The sequence below is a fragment of the Gekko japonicus genome, unplaced genomic scaffold, assembly GCF_001447785.1.
Source record: "Gekko japonicus isolate JY-2015 unplaced genomic scaffold, Gekko_japonicus_V1.1 scaffold203, whole genome shotgun sequence".
Lineage (NCBI taxonomy): Eukaryota > Metazoa > Chordata > Lepidosauria > Squamata > Gekkonidae > Gekko > Gekko japonicus.
The window spans coordinates 117,338-144,176 of NW_015170280.1; the positions used below are offsets into that span (position 1 = coordinate 117,338).

The following is a 26,839-nucleotide window of genomic DNA, read 5'->3' on the forward strand; positions in this document are numbered from 1 at the left end:
GATTTGTCTGACCTCAGTTTGAAGAATGGAAAGGCTGGGATGGTTCTCTCCTGACCTAGTTTAAGAACCTCCCCTGCAGAGCTTCCAGGGACCCACACCTACTCTTGCCCTGGAATTGAACTGCAGTCCAATGTGAAGGTTCATGCCCCGTGAAGCAGCAACGGCCGCCAGATCCAGAGCGGCTGGGCTGGGCCGTCCAAGGACGGTTTTGCTCTGGCTGCTGTGAGAGAAAGTCACCACACCGGCTGAGTGGCATAGCTCAGCACTGTGGGAAACGGAGCCTCATCGTGCCTGGGCTTGATGCCCGGACCCGACTTTCCCAGCCCTGCCTTCCCCAGGGGCCAGGCGGAGAGATGCACGACCTGTTCACATGGCTTGGATGAGTGCTTAGGAAGGGGCTGAGCCACAGCCAGCCGCTGCGACCTCAGGACTTCTGGGGGTGGGTGGGCTGGTTGCTGGAGACGTAGGGGGAGTTCCTTCCTCCTGCCTCCCAAGCCAGCAGTAGAGGGCAGGGCCGGCTTTCCTCCCCAGAATGCTGGAGAATTCAGGGCCTGGTGTGGCTGCTGTTTGTGTTAAGCAGGGAGCCTTGGAAGATGGCTACTTCTTGCCAGCACAGGCCGCGTTGGGCCACTTACCCACTGAAAGCTGTTTCCCTCTGGGTGGCTCACAGTGACCTGCACAGTTTGGCGGCGGCGCTGTTCCCTGTGTTTTCCTCACTTTGAAAGAATTCAGTTTTTTCAAAGTGAGAAGTGTTACACTAAAAGCATACACGCTGGGAGCATGTTACTGTCAGCCGTGGCACTTGTTGGTGCTCCTAAATGTTCTGTACCATTTAGGAGAGATGTTGTGGGTGGCATCTGTGAGCATCCTGCTCGTGCAGCCTGGAGAGAAAGAATGAATGTTGTCTGCTGCAGAGACGAGGCAAACCTTTCCAGCACCTTGCCTTGGCCTCGGGGGAAGCTGATGCCCTCTGGGGTGCTTGGGACAAAGATCTGCAAGAACTCAGTAGTGGTCAGCAGTTAGCAGAATCCCAGGTGCCAAAAGAAGATGACTTGCCCCAAAGGCCTTTGGGCTCTGTCTGTCTGTCTGTCTGTCTGTCTGTCTGTCTGTCTCTCTGTGTCTCTCTCTCTCTCTCTCTCTCTCTCTCTCTCTCTCTCTCTCTCTCTCTCTCTCTCTCTCTCTCTCTCTCTCTCTCTCTGGCACTGATTTTTCTTCCATTTCCTTTGCTGCCCCTCTGCCCACAGGCAACCCTGCTCATGTGCCATCTCCCTCTGCCCCATCCCCATTCTAAAGCCTGAAAGCCTTAAGAAAAGGCTGTGCCCCTAAAACTGCCCGTCTGTCTTTCCCCTTGGCAGGAGTTTGCAAGTGTATGAAGAAACAGGCTTCACCCACAGCGAGTTGCTGCAGAAGCAGCAGGAGGAGGAAGGCGGGGGCCCGTTGGGGGGGCCCTTGAAGTACCCCAACCCATGCATCTTATGGCTGTATGCAGAACAGGCAGGTAAAAATGAGGGAGGGGTGGAAACGGCTACCCTAGCCCCCAGTCCTCCTCCTGGGTGCCTCCACTACCTACATAAATCCCCCCAGCCCCCTTGAAAAACAGTCCTTTTCCTGGCTGTGGTGTTGGGTCCCTTTTGTCTTTTTTTTACATTTGTAATATCCACTAAACTGGCAGTTTAGACTAGCTGGAGCTCACCAGAGCTTGGAAGCTAAGCATGGTCGGTCATGGTTAGTACTTGGGTAGGAGACCATCAAGAAAGAGGAAAGCTAGCCCTGACCTGGATAGCCCAGGCAAGCCCAATCTCGTCAGATCTCTTCCCCTTCTTTGTGGCGGGTTCTGACAGCCCCACACAAAGCCTGGCCTGCCTGGGGGCTCCAGAAGCACCAGGGCCCTGCCTCCCACTGGCACAAGCATGGCAGCGGTTCCTGTTTGCTCCGATTGCTCATCTGCACCTTTCTGGCCACCTTCTCAACCTTCTCTGGCTTCCCTCAGTGCTGGACAAGAGGCTTGACGCCCGTGTGGATGCTATGCTGGCTGCTGGGCTGCTGGAGGAACTGCGAGACTTTCACCGGCGATACAATGAGGAGAAGGTGGCAGAAAGCTGGTGAGTGACCCCCCCCCTCCCTCCGCCATGGCCTGGCTGAAGGGGCCTCCCTAGAGATGGAAGTGAAACTGTGAGTCTGCAGATGGCTTTGGAAAGCAGAGGGGCTTCCTGTTGAATGGAGGCTCCCTACACAAGAGAGACTCAACAAGGGGGGGCTGTGGTTCAGTAGGAAGAGCCTCTGCTTTGCATGCAGAAGGTCCCAAGTTCAATCCCTCACCTCTCCAGTTAAAAAGGAGCAGGCAATAGATGATGTGAAAGACCTCCACCTGAGACCCTGGAGAGCTGCTGCCAGTCTGAGCAGACAGTTCTGCCCTTGAGGGTCTGATTCAGCATAAGGCAGCTTCATGCATATAACGGAGCGTTGCTTGCTCTGGCACTGCACCCAACCACAACTGCCCTCCTCTGCTACCCAGGGAGGTATTCCCCTTTGCCTCTCCCCATCTTAGGGGTGTACTTATAGAATCATAGAGTTGGAAGGGACCTCCAAGGTCATCTAGTCCCACCCCCCTCCACAGTGCAGGAAATTCACAACTACCTCCCACCCAACACCCCAGTGACCCCTGCTCCATGTCCAGAAGATGGCAGAAACTTCTCGCTCCTTTGCCTCTACTCTGCAGAAGTTAAGCTTCTCCTGGTGTGTAGGTGGAAAGCTGGGAGAAGCCTCGCCCGCTTAGTTTTTGTGTCTCAGAGGATGCTGCTACAGGAGCAGGGAACAAAAAAAACCCCGAGGACACCCTAGTCTCCCATCCCCTCAAAACGTCCCTCCCGGCATTGTCAGCCCAGTGGAAGCTGTCAGAGCAAGCCGCTGGGACCAAAAAACGTGGCTGTAGTGGGGGTGGCAGAGAGTGCCAAGCTGCTGCCTGCCCATGGGCCTTTTCCTTCTCTACTGAACTATTATTTCTGAAACGTGCCCCATTTTCCTGGCGGGTCTGGCTCTGTGGATGGATGTGTGTTTGCACACTGGCAGGTACCTTGACCGGCCTGATTTGTTGCTGTTCTTCTCCTTCCTCAGCCAGGATTACCAGCATGGTATATTCCAGACCATCGGTTTCAAGGAATTTCATGAATTCCTGATTGAGGAGGGCAAGTGTCCAGTGGAGCAGAGCAAGCAGCTCTTAAACAAAGGTAAGAGTTGGCTTGGGGGGCAGACGAGGGCAGCTCTCAGCATTTGTATTTGATAGCCAGAGGGGAAACGAGTGGGATTTGTAGCACAAAATCCCCCAGAAGTTTCACAGAAGCAGTGGGATTCTTTGAGGGAGGCCCTGCTGGCACAACGAGCCACCAGGAAATGGCAGGGTAAATTCTGCTTCTGCAGCATCTTTGCTGAGGGTACTTCACTGGCAGACGCCTCCTTCAAAGCCTTCCTCAGAACGAACACCAGCATCTCCCTCCAGTTCCGGCCCTCGTGACATATACCCAGGGCCTTTTCCTGCTTCAGTGTTGGCATCCTGTGATTCAAGATGCTCCCTGGGTTCACTGCTCACATCTGCTGTTCTCCCCTCTACCCTTCTCCGCTATTTCAGGAATTGAGGCCCTGAAGTTGGTGACCAGGCGTTATGCTCGCCAGCAGAACAAATGGGTCAAGAACCGCTTCTTAAGACGTAAGTCCCTCTTCCCTGCCTCTGCATCCCTTTGCCAGAGAGAGGAGTGGGGAAGCACTTTTCTCTCCCCACCTCTCTCCCCGTTCTCTTTGCTCGCTCTGCTTCCTCATCTCCTCTGTTTCTTCTCAACACAGTTCAAGCTGGAGCGCACCGGGACTTTGCTCCGGAACCAGCTTTCTGCCAGAGCTCACTTCTTGAAATGTGTACTATTAGTACTGATTGGACCCTGAGTCTGGATGGCCCAGGCTAGCCTGTTCTCCCTCTGAGGTGGAGGACATCTCCATGGGTTATTCCCACCGTGCCTTTATGGAAGGCAGGAAATAGTCTTTCCCCCTTCCTGTTGGCGCCTCCAGAATAGCCCATCTCCAGTTCTGTTCCTGCCTCTAGCTGAACCTTAAGAATTTTTTCTTAATTTCCTCTCCTTTCAAAGCCTTTGCCTTGCCTGTTCACCTTCCTTCTTCCTCTACTTCTCTTCTTCCTCCTTTCTTCTGCTCCGATCTCGGGGTGAAGACCCCAGGGGTCCGTTGACCTGAAGAGAAGATTCCCAGCTGCTATGGTGGCGAAAGAGCTTCCCGAGGTTTTTTCCTCGGGCGACATGGGAGAAGCGCATGCTGTGTCGGCGGCAGCGCGGGAAGACCTTGGGGCCGATCAGCTTTCGCAGTTTCATTGTGCGCCCCCAACAGCGGCTGCTGGAGCAGCGGCGCGAAGCGCCCAGAAGCACCGTCGGCAGCCAGAGGAGGATGACCCTGCCATTTTCCAGGCGCGCCTTCGGGCGGGCGGCAGCCATCTTGGGGGTCCGGCCTCGAGCCTCGGACCTCTTCCAGGGGCGATCCCGGGAGCCGCGGGGATTGAAGGAGGACGCCTCTCCACCTCCCCAGTACTGGTGCACCCGGACCAAGGCAGCGCTCAGATGGGTAAGCCCCCGGAACATGCGGTCCTGATTGATTCCTCTGAACTGATGGAGTTCATTAGGCAGTCTATCCATCAGGAAATGGCCAAGGTAAACACCAGACCTGAGTTGCCACTACAGCAGGAGGCCCATCACCCGAGTCCTCCAACGCCCTTCCCTTCTGGCTGGCCCACTAAGGCAGCAAAAAAGGCTCCCACTCCCCTCCCTAAGAGACCCACAGAGGAACAATGGGGGGAGGAGTTAGAATCTAATGCCTCTTCCACTGAGGACAGGGAAGAGGGTGAGTTTTTATCTGAGGATGAGACTGAGGAGCTAAAGCTACTTGAACAGTCCAGTAGATTTTTCAAACCTGAGGACTATCAATATCTCCTAACTAAGGCGGTTAAGGTCCTAGAGCTGCATGATGTACCTGCTTCTGAATATCAGAAGGCGGCCAGGGCTAAGCTTAAATCCAAATTGGGTGGCAACAGGGAATTCTTTCCTCCTGAGGAGTGCACGGAGAAGGTGTTTCCTTTTCCAGAGTACTTCGAACGCCAACTAAGATTCGGTTGGGACAAGCCTGTGGTTAACAAGCAGTTTCCCGCTTTCACTAAGAAATTGTATGCTATGCTGATGAGTTGTTGCAGGTTTCGCCTGTGGATGCTCCCGTGGCCGCACTCCAGACTGCGGGCTTAGTCTCCGAGGATGGACTAGGCAACCTCAGGGAAGCTATGGATAAGAAGCTTGAAGCAACTCTTCAAAGGATTCACGAGTCCATTGCCATGATGGTCAGAGCGGCGTCTACAGCCTCCATAGCTGCCAGGGCATCCATAGTCTGGTTGAGGAAATTTGTCCAGCTCAACAACCAGGCATTACTGGAAGGAATCCCCGCACTCTTAAGTCTGATTCCTTCATGGCTGACGCTACCTTGGACATTATTTCCTTTGCTTCTAGGGGCTTGGCTTCTACAGCTGTAGCCAGGAGAATGCTTTGGCTACGGGCTTGGCAGGCGGATACGCTTTCCAAATCCATTGTTTCCGCCTATCCCTTCCAGGGGGATCGTCTGTTTGGTAAAGCACTGGACAACATCCTGGTGGAAACCAGGGACAAGAAAAAAGCCATGCCTCGTTCTCTGAGACGCACGGACAGGCGCAACCCTCAGTCTTTTCGTTCCCATCATTCCCTGCTGCGGTTTCATCAGGACGTCAAGAAGCCTGCATGAGACTCAAACAAAGAGTCCAGCAAGCGTGGCTCATTCAACCCTCGATTCCATAGATCCCAGTTTAATAGGAATGATAGAGGCGACAGAGAGTCCAAAACCAAACAGAATTGACTATGCCAGGCTGCCGGTAGGGGCACGACTTCTTCACTTTGCCAGGACTTGGTCAGAGACACAGGCGGATGCCTGGGCAGTGGAAGTCGTGTCACAGGGATACTCAATAGAGTTTCTTCGTCAGCCTCCAGAAAGATTCCTGCAGTCGCCGGCAAGCAAATCTGCAAACAAGAGATCCATTGACAAGGCATACAACATCTTCTCAGCATCAGAGCCATCGAACCGGTTCCATATGGCAAGAGAGGCCGGGGAGTCTATTCTATATTGTTTATGGTTCCCAAAAAGAACGGAGACTGGAGGGTGATTCTGGATCTCAAGTTTTTAAACAAATTCATTCGCCTGCGCCATTTTCGCATGGAAACTCTGAGAGCAGTAGCGGATTCCTTTATCTCCCAATGAGTACCTGACGTCCATAGATCTTACAGAAGCGTATCTCCATGTGCCGATCCACTCTGCTCACAAGAGGTATCTCTGTTTTTGCATCTATGGTCAGCACTTCCAGTACAGAGCTCTCCTTCGGTCTTTCCCCAGCGCCCAGGCTGTTCACCAAACTGATCATCAATCCTGTGAGTCATCTCAGAAGTCAGGGGATTCATGTACATCCGTACTTGGACAATTTGTTGGCTGGAATTCATACAAAACACAGAAAAGACCCTACAGTGTCTGCGCAGTCACAGATTTTTAATCAATCTCGAGAAGAGCTCTCTAATTCCGTGTCAGCAAGTCGAACATACTGCTTCTCAGCCCAGGAGGACCAAAAAGCACTCTGTCCATGCTCTGATTCTGCAGGAGAAAGTGCAGGATGTGGCACTGGAACACAGGATTCAGCTTTGCCGGGCCCAAAATATCGCCGTGTTTTAGCGCAGAGGCTGCCTGGCCCTGGATACTGGGCTTGCTTGGCCTCCCAGGCCCAATTCCTGCTCTCATGTGGACCAGACAGCTCCCCTCTGTCATGGCTCCTGCCTTTCCCCCAAGCCGGAGCGAGCGGCCCAGCTGACAGCTGCCCTTCCAGATCCGATTGGCTCTCCCGTGACTCGCTGTGTTGGCTCTGGCTGGGAGCCAGCAGGACTTCCCTGGCTTACCCCAGGCTTGGAGCAGAGCCAGGGCTGGCAGCTGGGAGCCCAGCACTTGATGAAAGGTTCCTGGTGGGGTCAGGAGAAAGGCGGGAGAAGCCGTGCAGAAACTTGAGGAAGGAAGAGAGCAGCTTTCTTTTCGGAAGGCTCAGAGAGTCTTTTCGCAGGCCAGCTGTACGGCACCCCGTGCTCACCTTTCACTGAGCGGCCGACAGGTGCACCTTGGGTTGGGTTTTTGTGGTCCTGGTAATAATCGGCGTCACCTGCTCAGAGGTTGGCACCCAGCCTCTCTCAGGAGGCCCTTTGTCCCAACTGCTGTTGAACTTGGGCCAGGCAGCTGACAGGTGAGAGCAGCGTTTGGCACCGGGTAGCTGGAGGAAGATGCAAAGGAGCCGCCAGCTGGCTGCGTTCTTCGGGGCCTGGCGGGGCTGGGCCTTCTGGCTCTTGTGGACATGTCCTGTGGGCCCTGCCCTTTCTCCTACTCTGGCGTAGCCTCTGGCAAACTGATTCCAATCCTTGCTTTGGGGAAGACGGGGCTTAAACATTATCCAAGTGTCTAGATCTCAGTTTCGAGATCAATTCATAATCAGATGAAGCATTTTAAATGGAGAGTCTCGCATGTGCGATTCTGAGGTGGTCCTCTTTTGGGGGGAATAACCCCGTCTCCCTTGTGAGGAGGCTTTGCTGCTCTCTGGCCCCTACCTGCACTGAGATCTCCACCCATCCAAGTTAGCAAAGCAGCCATTGTTCATTTTTCCGAGGCTGAGTGAGTCTCAAGTGCATGGCCCAAGCTAGCTTGATCTCATCAGATCTCAGAAGCTAAGCAGGGTTGGCCCTGCTTAGTTCTCATAGGGGAGACGACCAAGGAAGTCCAGGGTGTGACGCCTCTCGAGCCCCCTCCCGGGGTCGTCACCGCCGGTCGCCGTATTGTTCTTGTACCCAGCTCCACGGGCTCCGGTTTACCCAGGTCGCTGAGGCCGCTCGTAAAGGGACTCAGTGGGGAAACGCTGTCCACGGCAGAGCTCACCTCAGATACGGACGCTGCAGAGGGTTGCTCCACCCTCTTTGTCCGCCTGGGTATCGGCTTTCACGGGCAGGGTGCTCAGTTTGTGTTTCCTTTTTCTCTCTGACGCTTCTTCGAACTGAATCACTCCCAAAGCCATCCCAGCGCCTCCTCATCGGATCGCTCTGGCGCTTCTTTTATTCCCCACTCGTCCCCCAGCGTTCTCAGCGATCTGGCCCCGCCCCCGCCCAAAGGTGGAGACGCCAAGGCGTCCGGCCCCACCCAACCCCGCCCAGGCCGTCCTGAGGCGTGCGGAGCGGCGTCCGCTGTGGGGTGTGTCTTCCGGCACCTCGATGCGGCCCTGGGCCGTTCCCGCGCCCGTCCGGGCTTTTCCGACCGGCGCGGCGGGTCGGCCAGCCTCCCGTTGCGGGCGTCTTCGGGGCGGTCGCCCGAGGTGCGTTGGCCCTCCTCCCGGGCCGCGGCTGCTTCTCGAGGGCCGGTGAGTGTTGCCAGCGCGTTAGTCGGGGTTGGGGGCCGCCGCCCGAGTTCCTCGCCGGTGGCTGTAGGCTGCAGGGGCGCGTGGCTTGCGGAGGAGGGCCGCCCTCCTCCCGGCGCGTCCGGGGGGGCTCCCGGCACGTCCCGGCCGCTACCGGGACACAGGGTTGCTATGCCGAAGCAGGCAATGGCAAACTACCCCAGTTTGGTGTAGTGGTTAGGAGCATGGACTCTAATCTGGGAGAACCAGTTTTGATTCCCCACTCCTCCACATGCAGCTGCTGGTGCAACCTTCGATCAGTCATAAGTTCTTTAAGAGCTGTTATTTCAAGGGCAGTTCTTGGGAGAGCTCTCTCAGCTCCACCTACCTCACAGGGTGTCTGTTGTGGGAAGGGGAGGGGAAGGGAAGGAGATTGCAAGCCGCTCTGAGACTCCTTCGGGTAGTGAAGGGCAGGGTATAATTCCAATCTCCTCCTCCTCCCTACAGGTTCACCATATGTTGGCTAAGACTTGATGGCACTTTCTACCACCACCTAGCTGAGTGAGGGGGCAGGTGAGCACCTCTGCTCTCCTCTTCCCAGGAATCTTCATTCTGTCAGCCTCTGCTTTGCTTCTCGAAAGTGTCCATAAATTGAATTGAGTCTCAGAAGAACAGCCTGTCTTGGAGTGACTCCTAATATCTATGCTGTGCTTTGCCCATGGAAGGATGCAGATTTTAGGATCCTGCTGACCTCCAGTGTTTCCTTCTCTGTCCAGGCCCTGGACCCAACGCCCCCCTTGTATATGGCTTGGAAGTCACTGATCTCTCTCGGTGGGAGGAGAAAGTGCTGGAACCAGCCATCCAGATTGTGAACAGTTTTCTCCAGGTAATGAGGAGGCAGCTAGATTTGAACCAAGGAGCGAAAGAAAAAGGGGAGGGGGTGACGTTTTCCGGGCCAACACATGGCTGTGAGCTTTTGGAACTTGTTGCTGGGGAATTTGGGAAGCTGATGGGAATAGAAGGGCAGCTTTTATGGAGCTGAGGGGAGGGTCAGCTATTCCAACTCTCAGGTATAGTTTGACACACACAGAGCTACACGCCTTCTGCAAGAACAGAATATTCTGTGATGCCTTAAGGTGTGTATGGGCTGGGTGTCCTTGAAGCAGGGGCTGACTGGAGCTTCCCTTTAGAACTGCCAGAGGATGTAGTGATGACCACCAGAATAGACAGTTTTAAAAGGGGATTAGATAGATTCACAGAGGATAGGTCTATCAGTTGCTACTAGCCATGGTGACTGAGGGGAACCTCCACATTCAGAGACAGCCAGCCTCTGAATCCCAGGGCCAGAAGGCAATATCAGGGGAAAATCTTGGCCTCTGTGCCCTGTTGTTAGCCCTCCAGAGGAACTGGTTGGCCACTGTGTGAGACAGGATGCTGGACTAGATGAACTTCTGGTCTGATCCAGCAGGGCTCTTTTTATGTTCTTAACTACTAGGTGGGTTTACAGGCAGTGTTCCCTCTAAGCTGTTAGTGTGAGCTAGCTCACAGTTTTTTAGCCTCCAGCTCACACATTTTTGTCTGAGCTCAGGAAGGATGGCTCCAGAGCAAACCAATTTATGTAGGAGCCAAATGGCTCGCTCACAAAGTGGAATTTTTGCCCACAAGACTCTGCAGCTTAGAAGGAACATTGGTTACAGGTGGGGCTAGATCAGTTCTATGGGAAAGACTGTAATCTGGGAAACAGTTGAGGGGAGAAACACCCAAAATTAGGAGCTGATGGTATTGAGTGACCACCAGAGATTATGGGATGTGTGCAGGTCTGAGGATTCCACAGGTCTGTGCGTACAGAGACACATGGCACTCTCAGGGACTCACCGTCTTCACACATATACCACCTGCTGTAATGACTGGCATTTTGCTAGTGTATGTCTTGACCATGTGCAAAATGCATTTCCATCACCACCAATGGAGAGCAAGATTTGAATCCAGGAGCTCCTCGAAGACTAGCAAGATTCCCCAGGGTATAAGCTTTCGAGAGTCAGAGCTGAGGGGAGATTTGACTCTTGAAAGTGTAGACCCTGGGATATCTTCCTGGTCTTCAAGGTGCTACTGGATGTGAACCTTTTCTACTGCAGACCCAACAAGGCTGCCCACCTGAAACCTTTGCTGCTAATGAGTCCCCACAACTAATACTCATTTATTTATTTAAGCATGTCTGTGACACTGCTCTCCTGAGGGACCCAAATGGCTTACAGAGGTTTCCAAACTAAACAGTGTAATGTAAATAATGCAACAATTAGCAAACAAACGCATCCTGGGGGGGGGCACAGCTACCCCAGGCTACCTTATCAGCGCCCCCCCCCCCACTGAGCTGCAAGCCACAGTCTGTCTGTTTCCTTACATATTCTGGAAACTCATTCCGTAAAACAGGAGCAGACATCAAGAAAGCCAAGGCAGAACCCGTTCTCTGAGAATGGAGAAATTACTAATAGTCCCTGATCTGAGGGTTGGAACTGCCTAGGGGGGCATACAGGGGTAGATACGGTGGTCCCTCAGATATGAGATTCATGAAGGGCTTTTAAACTCCTTAAACTGAGCATGGAAGAAAATCAGCAGCCAATATAATGATCTTAAATGTGGGGTGCTATATTCAAAATGCTTAACCCCACCCCCCAACAATGTAGCTGCTGACTTTTGCATCACTTGTAGCTTCAGTGTTTGTGTGGCCAAGTTTGGCTGAATCTGAAAAAGGGCAGTTTTTGCCACCCCCTTTGTCTGCTTTTCCAGCAGAAGGTTCCAATAGAACTCCCACATGCTTAACTGAGTCTGTTAGTAATTAAGCCATACCATCCAAGGCGGGCAGCACAATTCCCCCCGCCCTGTAGAATCTCAGCCTTCCCTACCAGCATCACCTCTGTCTGATCAGCATTCAGCTGTAGCATGTGCTTTCCCAGCCCCTTGATCACAGCAGAGAGGGCTGTTCCGGAGGCTATCAGAATGTTGCGGGGCAGGAGGCAGTGCTGGTAGGCCAGCTTGAGCTTTGGTAGAAATTCCTCACCGGAAAGAGGGATCCAGATAAAGTGAGAGGGGACAGGGGAGGTGCCTGCTTGCCCTTTAAGGAACACCGAAGCAAGGTAGTCTGAAGTTGCCCGTGTTTGCTTCCTCCCAAGGGGCAGCAGCCTCCAGTGGAGCCCATCATGTTGGCGCATGAGCCAGAAGAAGACAAGCGGAGAGGCCACGAGTGTGCAGTGTGCAACAGAATCATCATTGGGGACCAAGAATGGAAAGGTGAGGTTGCGGCTGAGGGAATGAAAAAGTCATTTTCAAACAGGCTGGTTAGAAGCTGGGGAGGGGGGTGAAGCCTACTGGGCCCGGGTCTCCCAAACAAAGCCCTCTGTCGGGCTGGTGCCGCATGGTCATTGTTTACAACTGGAATGTAGCAGCAGCCACTTGACAAACCGGGTGGGGCTGGGAGCAAGCCGAGCCGCAAGCAGCCATCTGCTGTTTCTTCATCCTTTCCTATCCTAACCACTCCCCCTTCCCACATGATGTAGCAGTGAAAGCTCTTCCCCCCCTAGCCAAAGGAACCAGGAGACATGTTCAGTTTCTGCAGACCCTGCTTGTTGTGTTACTCAGCATAGTCAGTCCACAAGAGTGTAATAGTTTGGGGAGCCTGTGGCGGGGGAGGAGGCAGCTACTGGCTGCTTAGAACAGCAGGCCATTGGACCAGGTGCCGACAGGTCAAGTCTGGCCTCTCTTGCCTGCTCCAGAGAAAACAATGAATCTAGTAAAAGGAGAGCATGATTCAGAAGATTGTTCTTAGTTTTCTCTTCAACCTGAGAGCCTTCTTGGTTTGAAAGTAACATTATAAAATGAGCTTCTGAATGGGAGTCAGGTCTGGTTTACTAATGCAGCATAAATGTGGTGTTCAAGTTTTGAAATGGTGGAACAGGGTGGATTGCTTCAAGCCGCAGGTCTTGGGATCCCAATCTGAGATCCTGCTTGGCTGTATTTTTGAATGACCACTGCCACCCTCTTTTTTTAAAAAAATCTCCTTGCTGGTTGAAAACTAGCACTCGGGAATTGGGCTGGGCTAGAACCCTTTTCCCTCATGTTGAGGGAGGGGAGAGGGACAAACGAACCCTTTCCCCTCACGTGCGAGATGTTCTCTTGTACAGCATTCTAACGTGGCCCCATCTGCTCCCATCTTGTTGGGACTCTCTTACATCACATTCCTGTTTGTGTAAAGGAGGTAGAAGGCTGAGGTGCCACTTCAGACTGCAGTGGGACAGTGCTTGAGTTTGGGGATCTACAAAACAAACTTCCTGCAAGTGAAACGTTGGTATAACAGTGAATAAATATATCGATATGCCATGAGGGAGGTGAAGTTTTGGAGGAAATTGAAATACATGCAATACCTGCTTTCTTATCAAACCTAAACTTATTGTACTGCTTTAAAATGCACGTGTAACTTTGTTAGCATATTAATAGTGTGCTATTCAGCATATTTAGGAAATTTAAAAGTGTGGATGCCTTAGTTTTGATCTGGCAAAATTGCAGATATGCCCAGTACGGGGGGGGGGGGGGGGGGTGCTGCAAGTTGCTGCACATATCTTAGTTTTTGCCATCTGGGAAGTAGGAAAAAATTATGAAAGTTATAGGTTCTAAGCAAAAGAAAATTTATTATTTGGCCTTGAAGCCATCTTCAACATTGCAAACATGTAAGGTGTTATCTCCGGACAGTATGTCATTATGGACATTATGGCCAGTATAAATAGACTTAATTAGTCACATTTAAACAACAGGCATATCTTTAAAAATATGTTGCATGAATCTATGCAAAAGTATCACTATATTCAAACGACACAATTCCTAGAAAGCATTTTGCATGAAAGGTCTTAAAGCATGTCATTTGTTCCAAAAGAAATAATGTTTGATATGAGGTGTGGGGGAGCAAATCTCCATTCTCCCAAGGAAGCTTGCTGGGTGACCTTGAGCCAGTCACACACGCTCAGTCTAGCTTACCTCACAGGGTTGTTGTGAGGATAAAATCATAGAATTGGAAGGACCTCCAGGGTCATCCAACCCTGTACAATGCAGGACATTCACAACTACCTCCAGGATCCCTGGCTAAACTGGCCTGGAGAAAATTGCTTCCTGACCCCAAAGTGGCGATCAACATTTCCCTGGATGTGTAATGTGGAGGAGAGGAGAACAATGTCTGCTGCTTTGGGTGGCCATTGGAGGAAGGCAGGGTATAAATTAAGTCATTAAATAAGTACATTTCAACATTTCCCTAAATTCCCAATTTTTGCATTGGGGCAGACAGATGTCCATCAGGTGTGGGCCTTCACATGTCTATAACCAGAGAAATTGTAGTCAAATCTGCCCCTTTAAAAGTTGGAATTCTACTGCTACCTGATGAGACCCAATGTGTGTGTGTTATGGAGTGCTTAAATCTGGGTTTGAGTCCTTGCTATGCCACAGAACCTCACTGGTTGACCTGGGCCAGTCATTCAATCTCACAGGCTAACCTACCTCACAAGGTTCTTGCGGGGGTACGTACCACCTCAGTCAGTCACAGTCTGTTAGCTACCCTGAATTTCTTGGAGGATAAAAAAATGAAATTAATACTTAGAAGGAGTGGTTTCATTCAGGTATCAGAGAGCCTCATATGGGATCCCCTCAGCTGACTGATGTGGTACACTCCATCCTCATTCCATTACATGTGTAGGCCAGGGGCACAATCTTGACTCTCCTTTGCTGGATAGTGCCCAGGACACCCATACAGTCAGAACTTCGAATAAACAGAATGATTTGCACAGGTTGAAGATCAGAGAGCAGTGATTTCATCGTTCTATCATTTTCCCCTTAAAGCTTCAACTTCTACTCAGGTGTATGCCATGTGTTTGTTAATTATTAGTCAGAAAACAATATTATTTATTCAGTTTTTTACGCATCAGTCTCCTGAATGGCTCTCTGTGTTATCTTTTTTGGCAGCTCACGTAAAATCTAAGTCCCATCTTTTCCACTTGAAGAAATCACTAAAATCACACTTGGATCACCATTCAGCAAAGTGCCAGAGTAGCATCACAGAAACTTCTCAAACGTGCGCAGAAGCATCATCAGGGAACTTGGAAGCCTGAAAAACGTAGCCCAGTCATCGGTGGGACCTCTGGGATTTTGGTGGCTATTCTTGAAGGCCAGATTTGGGCAGGATTCCGTCTTCACCATGCAAAAACAAATGGAGCCAGGGAGGAGAATCTCACCTTTCTGTTTTGTCTTCTGCCAGGGAATAATCAAGCTAACACTGGCTTGAATATGTTGGTGCTAGTTTACCTTTCTAAGTTTCATTTTAAAGATACAGTGGCTGCATTTTTGTATTGCAAAGCCATTAACAGTGCCTTTGGACTCTGAGACTGCTGTGTCTGCAAGGGCAAGGGAAGCCAAAACACCCCTCCTGGAACATACACACAGTGAAATGAACACCCACTCACCATGGTGACACAGAGCAATGAGCTCTTTCCATCGCCACTCCATATCTTCTGTTTTATAAGCCTCTGTTTCTCACAGGTGGGCAAGTGGTGGCCCAGGAGGCAAATCAAACCTACAGGAGCTTTTCTTCTGGCCCTCAAGCTGCCCAGTGGCTATTTAGGGCATCCACCTGCCAAAAAAACTGAAGCATTGGTTAGCAGGCCAAAAAATAGTTCAACAGCTCGAGAGCCACTGAGAGCAGCAGTGTGGGCCACATCTGTTTGTCTGCCCACTTTCAGAGGCTCTGAGGAAGATGCCAGCTCTGTGCTGGAAACAGAGCCAGCCTTCGGCAGAGCCCTCAGAAGTAGGGGGGGGAGACCAAAATGTAGTTCTCAGGCCCAAAAGGGTTCCCCACCCCTGCCATGATGTGTCATTTCTCTGCATCTCTTGGGTTGTTTCAAAATGCAATGTTAAGTGTTGTCATTTGTATTTCAAAGGGCTGTATCTTGGTTCAGAATGGGGGGAGGGTTTTTTTGGGGGGGCAAACGCGTGGGTACAGAAGACTTATTGGGAGACTTCCATTTGTTTGGTCACCACCACCACCCCACAAATTAATCACGGGTTTTAAGGGCTCTTTTTGACAAACTGACCATGTTACATGGTTGGAGTGTCATATAGCAGGGGTACCCCCCCCCCCCAAAAAAAAAAAACAGCTTTGGCACCTGGTTTCTGTCTACATGAAGTGAGTGTACCTCTTAGAGGTATCTGAGGGATCTTAGTCTACATTTACATCTGGATGGTTTTATTTATTTATTTATTCTGAGATTTTTATTCCACCCTCCCCAAAGCGGGCTCAGGGTGGATCACAGGAAACTCTTCGGACTCTTGGAATGTGGAAGCAGGCACTGTGATCTAGGTAGCTACGCTTCTTAAAAGTTAAGCACCACTCATGATCCCCCAATATTCCTGTAGGTCTTAAAAATTGGTATGATATTCCTTTATCCCCCCGCCCCAATGCAACACACATGCCTGTGTTTATTTTCATCAGTCAGTGTGACAGGCAAAACAGTTAGGAAGGCAGGAGGTTTGCTTGGAAAGGAAGCATTGCCCTGTATTGTTTTAAGTGGGGAGCCATCAGGGAAGTCTCTTCACCCAATGGAGGCACAGCATGGTACAGTGGTTGGAGTGTTGGATTGGAACCCAGGACAGATGGGTTCGAGTGTTTGCTCTGCCTCAGGAGCTTGCCAGGTGACTTTTGGCCCATCACAAAATCTTGGCCTAAAATACCTCAAAAGAACAAAGTTTGAGACCAGGGGCACCTTTAAGACCAACAAAGGCCCTAGTCACACGGGCTGGAAAACGTGGGGGGAGGCGTGGCTATTTGCGGTGCTGCAATTAGCCGCGCAACGCGTCAGCGGCAACCCACGGTTCCGGCCCTTGCCGTGCACGCTGCAACGAAGACGGCTGGAGGGAAAAGCTGCGCCGGCACAATCACACCAAGGGAGTCCGGAGGCAGCCCGTGGCAAACGGTTTGCTACTACCTTCGAGGAGGAATTTTTTTATTGCGCCTTTTCGGTGGCATGCCACGGGTTGGCCATGGGTGCGCTCGACTTGCCAGATGTGGTGTGATCACGCCCGGAAAATCCGCCATCCAATCATGGCTCTCCCGCAGCAAATTCACCATGTGAACAGGGCCAAAGTTGGTTTTTTGTTGATCTTAAAGGTGCCACTGGACCCAGGCATTTGTTTTGCTGCTCCAGACCAACATAGCTACCCACCTGAATCTACCTCACAAGGTAATTGTTGGGAGGATCACATGAAGGGGGAGAGAATAATGTGATAAGCCACTTTGTGTTACCCCCAATGGAGAACAGCAGGATATAAATAAAAACAAAATAAATGCTGGCTGTCCCCAGTGCTCCCCCACTTCCTTGTGGCTTTGAAGCGCAGTGTCATCTCTAAACTGGAACAGTTCCGCTTTCTCTTCAGGCACTCACACACACACCCCTCCAGCCCCTTCCTTTTCATTGCCACAGGTTGCTGTGTTGGCCCAGTTACTAGTTAAGGGGATTTCACTAGGATCAGTGTCAGCCTGGAAGGGTAAGACTGGACAGCTCAACATGGAATCTCCACATTCAGAAGCCGTCTACCTTTGCTAGCTGGACAGGGCAAATTAACCTTCATGCCCTACTCACCCGGCTTCATGTACTGCACAGGCAACCCCTTTTTTCAGAGCACTGGTGCGAAGGCAACCCTCTGGGGCTGGACTAACTACTTGTGAGCCTCTTGGGGGGGGGGCATTTGAGACGCAAGGGCTGGGCGAGGTGGATCTCTTTGGCCTGCCTGCCTGGCACAAAGCTGTTGGTGGGGTTCTGATCCCTGTTCCTCCCTGGAAAGGCACAGGGTGAACCAGGGGGGGCCTGCAGTCCCTCCCCCCTCCCTCAAAACATTAGTTGTGTATTCTCTCTTTTCATGCTGCTGTCAGGAGAGTATTGGCGGGGGGGGGGGGGGGGGGGGGGGGGGGGGGGGGGGGATCTGGCCGTGGCTAATCCACAGACAAATGCCAGCTTCCCATCTGTGCTCTCCAGTCTCGCACACACTCCTCTGCCACCAGCCACTTTTAGCTAACCGGCTTGGGCTAAAGAGAAGGTCATTAATTACACTGGGATTAGACAATAGTGCAGGCCCCTCCCTGCTTGCCTTGTAACTGTTTCCTCCACTGCCCCACCACCCTGGTCACCTTAGCTGCGGGCCTCTTTTAAAAAAAAGAAGAACTTAAAATGGAGAGGAGAGGAGCTTAATTAGAACCACAAGGCTCTGTCCCAGAATCTCATTTTGTACGACAGGTGATCCTATGTAATGAAAGAAGATGTCTCTGAGCATGTGTGGAGTGGCTTTTGCCTCACCACTGGCCATTCTCGGCAGGCCCATGTTTGATGTTAAAGAGAAGAGCTGCTAGGTTAGCAGATCCGAATTCAGGGAAGGCCTTGAGATGGGACATGGTTAAAGTGATGATGTTTTGTGGGGGATAGATGGGGGCTGGGGGGCTATTTGAAACTCCTCTCCAGGGTTCTGGGTTGTGTACAAATCTAAGCTGCAAGCCCCCACCCCAAGGAGTTTGCTGCCTTTAGTGGCTGCATCCCATTTCTAAAGGAGTGTCCCCCTACCTCAAAAGTGTCCAAACAGGGGTCTGGGTTAGGGCTGGCAGTGTGGTCTGGTCTTCAGGCCTGCCAAGAAAAATGTGGCCAAACTAATAGTGGGGGTGGGGGTTATATCAACTGAGACAAGAGTTTTGGTGCATCTCTGGTATCACCATCTGGTGGGGGGGGGTGACATCTGCTTCCACACCATGTAGCTTAGAGGCATTTGCAGGGGCAACCAAGTGCCCACATGGCAGTCCCCCCCCCCCACACACACACACCCCTTCAGCCCTCTTGAGTGTCATGCCCCTACACCATCACAAGGCTTTAAAAATAATTACGAATTCCTATTGAGCTATAGTGTAGTAACCTCATAATCTGTGCCCACGATCAACACACTCCTCTGAATTCTCATGCAATGTCGAGAGTTAAAGACTTTTAAAAATGGCAAAGGTAAAATACGGCAATAGGTTGTTAAGATTTTTGTACTGGATTGATGGAGCAATTGCCATTTTTAAAAAAGTTGTTTGGTGGGCGGACTCTGGATGCCAGCCTCCAGGTGTGACCTGGGGATCTCCTGGAAATACAGCTCATCTCCAGACTACAAAGATCAGTTCCCCTGGAGAAAATGGATGCTTTGGACAGTGGACTCTAGGTCATTATACCCGGCTGAAGTCCCTGTCCTCCCCAGGTTCCATCCTCAAATCTCCAGAAGTTTCCCAACCTGGATGTGACAACCCCGCCCCGACCCCCCCACTGGTGGTCAGGGGGGACCTGGCAACCCTACGGCAGGGGGGATGGTGTCAATATGTGTAGGACCTTCGAAAGTGCTTACTTCCCCCTCCACACATTTTGCAAGGTGCTTTGACTGCAACCTTTCCAAAAAGATTGCATTCAAGCAGGGGAAAAGTTGGATAACATGTGAATGCTAATTTTTTTCTCTCCAAATTTCCCATTGGATGCTGAACCAGAGCAAACTCCACCCCCACCCCCCATGATTCCATACCAAGTCTCCAAAGAAAAAATGCTGTATTGATGGAGAACGTAAAGGAACATTCATACATTCCAATTGAACTGTTTTCAAAAGGAGGCCAAGCTCTGTTTCCGATGGAGGAGGGATCAGTGGCCTGTTTGCCCACATGAGTGGGAGAAAGTAGCCCTGATTATAACAAAGGAGGAGCTATTTGCCTGCTCCCTCCCTGCAATGCTGCAGCCTAGAGAGCAGAAGAAACAAAGGCCCTAGACGGAGTGGGAGGAAGAAGAGCCAGGGGCTTTGAAGAAAGGAAAAGCTTGAGCCAACCCCAGTGAACAGATCCTTCCTGGAAGAAGTTCCGGTGGCTTTAATAATCAAAGGGAGAGGAAAATTTCTAAAGCTGCAGCTTTCCTTGCATGTTGCCAGAAGGATTCCTCCTTGATTCTGAGAATGTGTCCTGCAATACATTAAGAACATAAGACTTGCCTTATTGGATTAGACCCAGGTGCCTCTAGTCCCAGGATTCTGTTCCCGTCAAGGTATAGCCAGATGCTTCTAGGAAAGCCCACAAGTGTGGTTGTGCTGGCCCTTCCCTGTTGCTAGAGACAAACACCTGTTACTCAGAGATATATTGCCTCTTCTCATGGAGGTTCCATTGACTTGGAACAGGCCACTGATCATGTTGGAAGAGAGACCCCTCAGTTGTCCCATAAACTGAAAAAGGCCTTCAATGTGAAGACGGGGGGATGGAATGTTCTTGATCCACTCTCATTCATTCCAGTTTGGACAGAAGAGTTTCCCAGGGGACTGTGAGCTGGGGGAGGAAGGAGCCATCTGGTGGCAGGGGGAGAGAATGTTAGCACTCTTCGTGGAAGGGGGCAAGAGGGTTTGTCTGCCCAACATCTCTGGGAAGTGGGGACTTGCAAGCGAGCAGGTTGTTTGGAACAGGAACCCTGGGCCAAATGCACAGGAGTTGAGTGCCAAACAGTATTGAAGGCAGCTGCAGAGTCAGCCTGTAGCTAGGACCTTGGTGAAAGAGGAGTAGGGTAGATGTAGAGTTGCCAACTCCTGTGTCATAGAGTTCACCTTCCAAAGCAGCCATTTTCTCCCGTGGAACTGACTTATGTAGTCTGGCGATTGATTGTAACTCTGGGAAATCTCCAAGCACCATCTAGGGGTTGGCAACCCTAGGTGGAAGCCAGTCACAGCTTTCTACTGGCTGGAATCCATCTCCAATACAGCCAAGTGCAAAGGGGCTTTGTCTGTTGCAAGGGAGGTTTTGGTTGTCATTAAGGGGACTGCGAACAAAATAATTTGTTAATTGCTTTTAAAATGGCTTACCCTATATCAGTTGTTTTTTCATTTAAAATTTAACGCCCACATAATTGCAGCACACAGGCAGATGTGCAGATGGAGGATCTAGACACGGTAAGTGCACTTAGCAGGGTTCTGCCCATTTTCATGGAGCCCCACCTTCTAGTTTGTATGGCCTGGCTTTGAATCCCCCTACCAGGTCACCTTGGGAGCTGGCTCCCAGACAGGCCGATACCAACTAGTGCTCTCTGCTCCTTCTGGTGACCTTCTTAGTAAATACGTTTTGAATGCGATGTGAATTCAGACACACAGTTCTGCTTTTCCAGAACAGGAAGGGGAATGCCATCCCATACAAAGTTTCAATTATGGGCACAGCTCTTGATGCGTGAGCACCTCACTAACACTGCTCCACAGGTATCAAACCTACCTAAGAGAGCAGGTGTAGCATACTGGCAAAGAATCAGGAAATCTTGGGTTTGAGTCTTGCATCTGCCATAAACAAGCCTCTCTCTGCCTCAATATGGAGGTAATAATACTGGCCCACCACAGAGGCAGTGTTTGAAAATGCTACATAAATGTTACTATCAAGGTCAGGAAGGAAGGGTGGTATGGTATGGCCTGATCTTGTCAGATCTCAGAAGCAAAGCCAGGTCAGTATTTGGATGGGGCACCACCAAGGAAGGCTCTGCAGAGGAAGGCAATGGCAAATCATTGCTGCTGCTGCTGCTTGCTTGCTTGCTTTGAAAGTCCCTTCTTGGGGTTGTTGCAGGCTGGTTACAACTTGACAGCTCTTTATGTATGTAGTGTCAAGCTCTCTGTTGTGCTGGAGACCACCTACTCAAAGGGGCTGCCCTGTTTCTTTGACAGCTGACGGGTTCAACGGAAGGTGTGTCTTCACGCAAAGCAGTTGTAGTTTGGCAACAAAGGCAGAGAGTCCCGCTGGGTTTGTATATGTGTGGAGCATTTCAAGGCACTCCCTGGTACCTGGCTCCAGGCCCAGCTGAACAGCCGTTGAGTAAACTGGAGGCTCTTTCCCCCTCTGCAACACCTGCCATTTGCTTCCTCCCCCTTGGCTCCACTTCTGCTTTCCCCAGAAAAGAAAAGTGCCCCATGCAAACGTTCCCTCCTCCCTCAGCCTGCTCCCCATCCAGCAGAGCAAATACCAATCTCTTGCTGGCTCCAGACCTGTTCGAGGACTGCCCCGGTTGTGTGTGCAACTGTCTACAACTCTGGGGGCAGCTGCACTGCTACGGGCATCAGTGAAGCACTGTGAGATCAGGAGAGCCTCGTGAGATCGTCGGCAATGCTGGGATGCTGCCCTCCAATCGGTCCCTTGCCTCCTGTTACCAATTGCTGAGTTCCCCATTTCAGAGTCTTCAACCTTTCCTCCTGTTTCTTGGTCACATCCTACAGAGAATGGGGGCTTGAGGGAGAAAGGGGCAATTCCCAGCCACTGCTTCATTGCAGGCAGGGGTGCCAACCTCCAGGTGTGGCCTGGAGGTCTCCTGGAATTACGGTTCTCTAGGCAACAGAGATCAGTTTCCCTGGAGAAAATGGCTGCTTTGGAGGGAGGAGAGAAGGGCCGTGTACTCCACTGTGGACCCTCCCAGCCCCAAATACCCAGGAATTCCCCCTTATTGGAGTTGGTAACCTTAAAAAGGTAAAGGTTCCCTTGCTCGAAAACCAGTCAAATCCGACTCTAGGGTTGCGGTGCTCATCTCCGTTTCAAAGCCGAAGAGCCAGTGCTGTCCGAAGACGTTTCCGTGGTCATGTGGCTGGCATGACTAAACACCAAGGCACAGAACGCTGTCACCTTCCCACCGAAGTGGTACCTATTTATCTCCTTGCAATTTCTTGCTTTCGAACTGCTAGGTTGGCAGGAGCTGGAACTAGAGACGGGAGCTCACTCCGTCATGCGGCACCCGGGTCTCAAACTGCTGAACTACCGACCTTCCATAGCCTGCAGTTCAGCATCTTAACCACTTGAGCCACCGCAGCTCCTTAGTTGCAGGTTTTTTCCTGGCATCCCTCCAGGTGTCTTGCAACCCAGGCTATTTAGCTGGAAATCCCCAGTGGGCTGATTTCTAAATGTAATGCTTGGAAACTCTTTCCTCAAATTCCAGGTGCAGGAGGGTGAGTTAAGGAGAGGGAAATGTTGCTCAGATTACGCTCTGAGTCTGGTCTTCATTAACTTAGATGGATTTCTAAATGGTCTCTTGGGGGAGTAGTTGGTGGATGACTCTGCTATTGGGAGGGGGGGGTAAGCCATAGGTTCTGGAGCCAAAGCCTGGTGAGACTCTTTCAATTTCAGCCTTGGAAAGACCCCTAGAAAAATATTTATCAGTATCCTTTTCTGCAAGTTCTAGTGGTAAGCACTGTAATTAAAACTGTTTCAGAGTTCTGCAGAAAGCTGTCCCTAAACTTGTTGGTCACTTTTTTGCCTGCAGTTAACATCGAGGTCAGGCACCAGGGCTTGCACCGGTTTAGACCAACTAATTCAATTCAGGGAAATAGATCTTGGGCGGGAAAGTCTGGCGGCAAAATCCACAAAAGGTGTATTTGCACACACAATGAAAAGCTTCTTGGAATTTGGACTTCTGCCCTGCAGTGAGTGGGAGAGAGAAAGTGGCAGTTAGGAAAGGAACCACCCACCTGGAGACTGTGCTGGGGGTGGGTGGGAAGAGTGCTTAGATCCCAAGACAAGCGGTATCCACTCTCCAAAATCTTTGAAAATGATACACACAGGTCTGGAAGCCCTTCTCCCTGTGATGTGGGGTTTGCACTCTTGCTAGCTGAGATCAGTGGTTTCCAGGGAGCCCTGGTCAGTTCTTTGGATATATGCCAAGAACTCTTCAGCGAAACCATCACTAAAGGTCGACGAGACCTCTTGCAAGTCAGTGCCCCCCCCCCCCAATCACAACAAAACTACACAGGAGAGTGCTGGCTCCACTCTGGAGACACACTATCAACTCCAGCCAGAGCCCCAAGGCCTGGGAAGGCCCTTCCATGAGCCAGGAACACACCTTGGAACATGTCCCAGAATCCTTTGCATTCTTGGGCAAACTCATCACTGTGGAAGATCGTGTGTTTTAAAACACACTTGGCAAAGCCTGGCCTTGTGAGGCTTCTGACACTGGATGCCATCTAAGGTTTATCTGTGGTGGTCTGGGGTGGGGGGTAGAGAAAAGCATATTCCCATGTGAGATTTAACAGCAGTTTGTGCTTAATCCAGTGCACAATATGAACCATGAAGTCATGCTCAACAGAACACAACATTCCCTTCCTGTGTGATTACTAGGGTTGCCAGCTATGGGTTGGGAAATACCTGGAGATTTGGGGGGGAGGGGGGAGCCTGGGGAAGGCAGGGGTTTGGGAGGGGAGGGACCACAGCAGGATATAATACCATACAATCCATACTCCAAAGCAGCCATTTTCTCCAACTGATCTTGGTGATCTGTAGATCAACTGCAATAGTGGGAGATCTCCAGGTGCTACCTGGAGATTGGCAACTCTAGTGATTACTCACATTAACAACAGGCTTTTCAGGTGAATATGCAAAAGGGTCCTCTTCACGCATTACTCAGGGCTAACTCAGACTGGCCACTGAAAGTTCGTTTTCACAGGGAGTCTGTTTCTGCTACACATATTTACCCCTGTTGCTCATGTTGCAGTTTCTAGTATAAACATCTTCAAGGTACAGCTTACCAAGGGGGGGGGGGAGTAATGTGTGAACTGGCTGTAAGAGAACACACAGTTTTAAAGTCCAAGAAGACTCTTGCAGTAGCTTGGCTCCTATGTTCTGGTCTCTAGATGTTTGCAGTTCCAGAATGGGAAATGGCTGGCCTGTGTTCAAATTTTCTTCAGCTTGTCTGCTGGAGGCGCGGGGGGGGGGGGGGGAGCAGCTTCCCATTCAGGTACGCGAGCTCTACCACCACCCCGTGGTGGCTCTACTTAGAGGCAGTTTGTGGTCTCCGAGAGCCACCTACCAGTAGAAAGAAGCAGCGCAGATGGAAGCTGTACAGCTCTGCCTGTTCCAGCCAGAGAAATCGGGCGCCGGCAGCTTTGCTGTCCCCTGAAAATTGGTACCAGGTAAAGACACTGAGGAGCTGAGGTGGCTCAGAGGTTAAGACGCTGAGCTGCAGACTGGAAGGTCTGTAGTCTGGCAGTTCGAGAGTGCCGCGTGACTGCCAACCTAGCAGTTCGAAAGCAAGAAATTGCAAGTAGATAAATAGGTACTGCTTCAGTGGGAAGGTAACAGTGTTCTGTGTGCCTCAGTGTTTAGTCATGCCGGCCACATGACCACAGAAAAATGGAAACGTCTTCGGACAGCACTGGTTCTTTGGCTTGGAAACGGAGATGAGCACCGCCCCCTAGAGTTGGATTCGACTAGCTTTTGAGCAAGGGAAACCTTTACCCAAAGACGCTGATATCAGTGGAACAAGCTGTCACTCTCCGTTTACATAAATGAAAACAGGCAGCAGTTTCTGCATCAACAAAAGCCAGTTTGGTGTAGTGGTTAAGTGTACGGACTCTAATCTGGGAGGGCCGGGTTTGATTCCCCACTCCTCCACTCGCAGCTGCTGGATGACCTTGGGCAAGCCATAGTTCCTGTCAGAGGTGTTCTTGAAAAGAGCAGTTTGTCAGAGCTCGCTCAGCCCCACCTACCTCACAGGGTGCCTGTTGTGGGGAAAGGAAAGGAGTTTGTAAACTGCTCTGAGACTCCAAGTGAAGGGCGGGGTATAAATCCAATCTCCTCCTCCTCCTCCTCCTCTTCTTTTACAAGCCAAATACTTCTGCAGCCTGAATTGGAGAGAATTCTATTTCTGCATATAGCAATGCAGGATGCTACTTTAACTATGCAAGCTTGATTTACACAAAAATAAAGGCTTTACTCATAGGTAATGATTTCTGCCCCTTTCTTTAGGCTAGTTTACATAGGGTGCAGGCTTCAGCCTGTCTATGAACACACATGAAGCTGCCTTATGCTGAATCAGACCATTGCGTCCATCAAGGGCAATACCATCTACTCAGCTCTCCAGGGTCTCAGGCTGAGGTCTTTCACATCACCTCCTACCTCATTCTTTCCACTGGAGATGCCGGGGATTGAACCTGGGACCTTCTGCATATTCAACACTTCCTCCCAGAGAAAGTATTATTCAGAGTGCAGCCAAAATGTCTCCCCAAACTTGTGGAATGTGAAATAATCATGGAAAAGGAATCCCTCTGAGCATATGCAGAGTGTCAACATAGTAAAACAAGACAACCGGGGAAGTCTCTTTCAACACATCGGGTTTTTTTTCCTATCTCATTTTATTTGACACAAAAATGTACAAAATAATGGGTGAGTGATTTTTTTAATTGTTTATATTTAAAAATCTAATAGGTGTGACTGAGCCATTTTGAATGGAATCAGTGCTGAAGGTTTTTTAACGATGATGCCCTTCACCATCCCTCAATGCTCCTGGACCTCCCCAGGCCAGTCAACAGTCACTCTCCAGACATTATTTACATCTCAGGCAGGACGAAATCTGTCAGGTTCTCACATAGCTCCCCCCAGACCCCACCCCCTTTCTCGAACCACCTCTGGACCCCAGAAGAGTTCCAGGAGAGACCATTCCCCCCAGTCCCAAGATGGCGGCTGGGGCTTCTGCATGGGATTGACCTCTCTGGGCCAAACTCTGCCCTTCTTCCTTCCTGAAGCTTGGTCAGACTCTGACAATTTGTAGGGGTTGAGCAGAGGACAGAGCACGACAATGCAAATGGGATTGGACACAGAACAGCCTGGAAGTAGGGTTGCCAGCCTCCAGGTGGCACCTGGAGATCTCCTGCTATTACAATTGATCTCCTGATGACCAAGATCGGTTCCCTTGGAGAAAGTGACTGCTTTGGAGGGTGGACTCTGTAGCATTATGCCCTGCAGAGGTCCCTCCCTTCCCCAAGCCCCACCCTCCCCAGGCTCCACCCCCAAAATCTCCAGATATTTCCCAACGCAGAGCTGGCAACCCTACCTGGAGGGCTGAGGGGACAGGAAAGATTCGCCCTTTGGTCAGAGTTCAATGCCAAGTTACCTCAGGAGGTGGGAAAAGTTGGCAGGTTGAGTTGGCAAGAGTCGCTGTCCTAATTTTATATATGTATATATATTTTTATTTATATATATTTAAAATCTCCCCCTCTTGTTTTTGTTTTGGTGTTTTTTTTACAAAATGAAGAATATGGTGGCCAATGGATATTTATAGCAACATGTCAACATTAAAACTTCAGTTGAAGGTTCCATGGAGTAATTCTCTGGGCCGCTGGTGAATGGTTCCCCTTGACCTCCTCCCCCCCCCCCGGGGGAGGTCTTCATTGCAGCAAGGCCCGGATCTGCTTGGATGTGGTGTCGTCATTGAGGTGCCGAGTGGTGTACCTAAGAAGAAGCAGAGAGCTGTGGTGAACAAATGTGCACCTTGTCTGTCTTGTGGG

The 26,839-nt window shown here is 50.8% G+C and overlaps 2 protein-coding genes across 4 annotated transcripts in view; one reads left to right on the forward strand and one right to left on the reverse strand.

Annotated features, from left to right (window-relative positions):
• Nucleotides 1-15,360, forward strand: part of TRIT1 (tRNA isopentenyltransferase 1) — a 31,017-nt gene extending 15,657 nt beyond the window's left edge. The window contains exons 5-11 of the mRNA XM_015417768.1: nucleotides 1,356-1,498; nucleotides 1,991-2,102; nucleotides 3,115-3,227; nucleotides 3,626-3,703; nucleotides 9,253-9,362; nucleotides 11,647-11,764; nucleotides 14,477-15,360. Coding sequence (XP_015273254.1) covers nucleotides 1,356-1,498; nucleotides 1,991-2,102; nucleotides 3,115-3,227; nucleotides 3,626-3,703; nucleotides 9,253-9,362; nucleotides 11,647-11,764; nucleotides 14,477-14,622 — 820 coding nt within the window. The 3' untranslated portion in view covers nucleotides 14,623-15,360. The remainder of the gene's footprint in view (nucleotides 1-1,355; nucleotides 1,499-1,990; nucleotides 2,103-3,114; nucleotides 3,228-3,625; nucleotides 3,704-9,252; nucleotides 9,363-11,646; nucleotides 11,765-14,476) is intronic.
• Nucleotides 15,361-26,671: 11,311 nt separating this feature from the next.
• LOC107115964 (protein FAM49A-like) overlaps nucleotides 26,672-26,839 on the reverse strand; it is a 29,946-nt gene continuing 29,778 nt past the window's right edge. For all 3 annotated transcript variants that reach the window (XM_015417772.1, XM_015417770.1, XM_015417771.1), the window contains one exon: nucleotides 26,672-26,783. In XM_015417772.1, coding sequence (XP_015273258.1) covers nucleotides 26,720-26,783 — 64 coding nt within the window. In that variant the 3' untranslated portion in view covers nucleotides 26,672-26,719. The remainder of the gene's footprint in view (nucleotides 26,784-26,839) is intronic.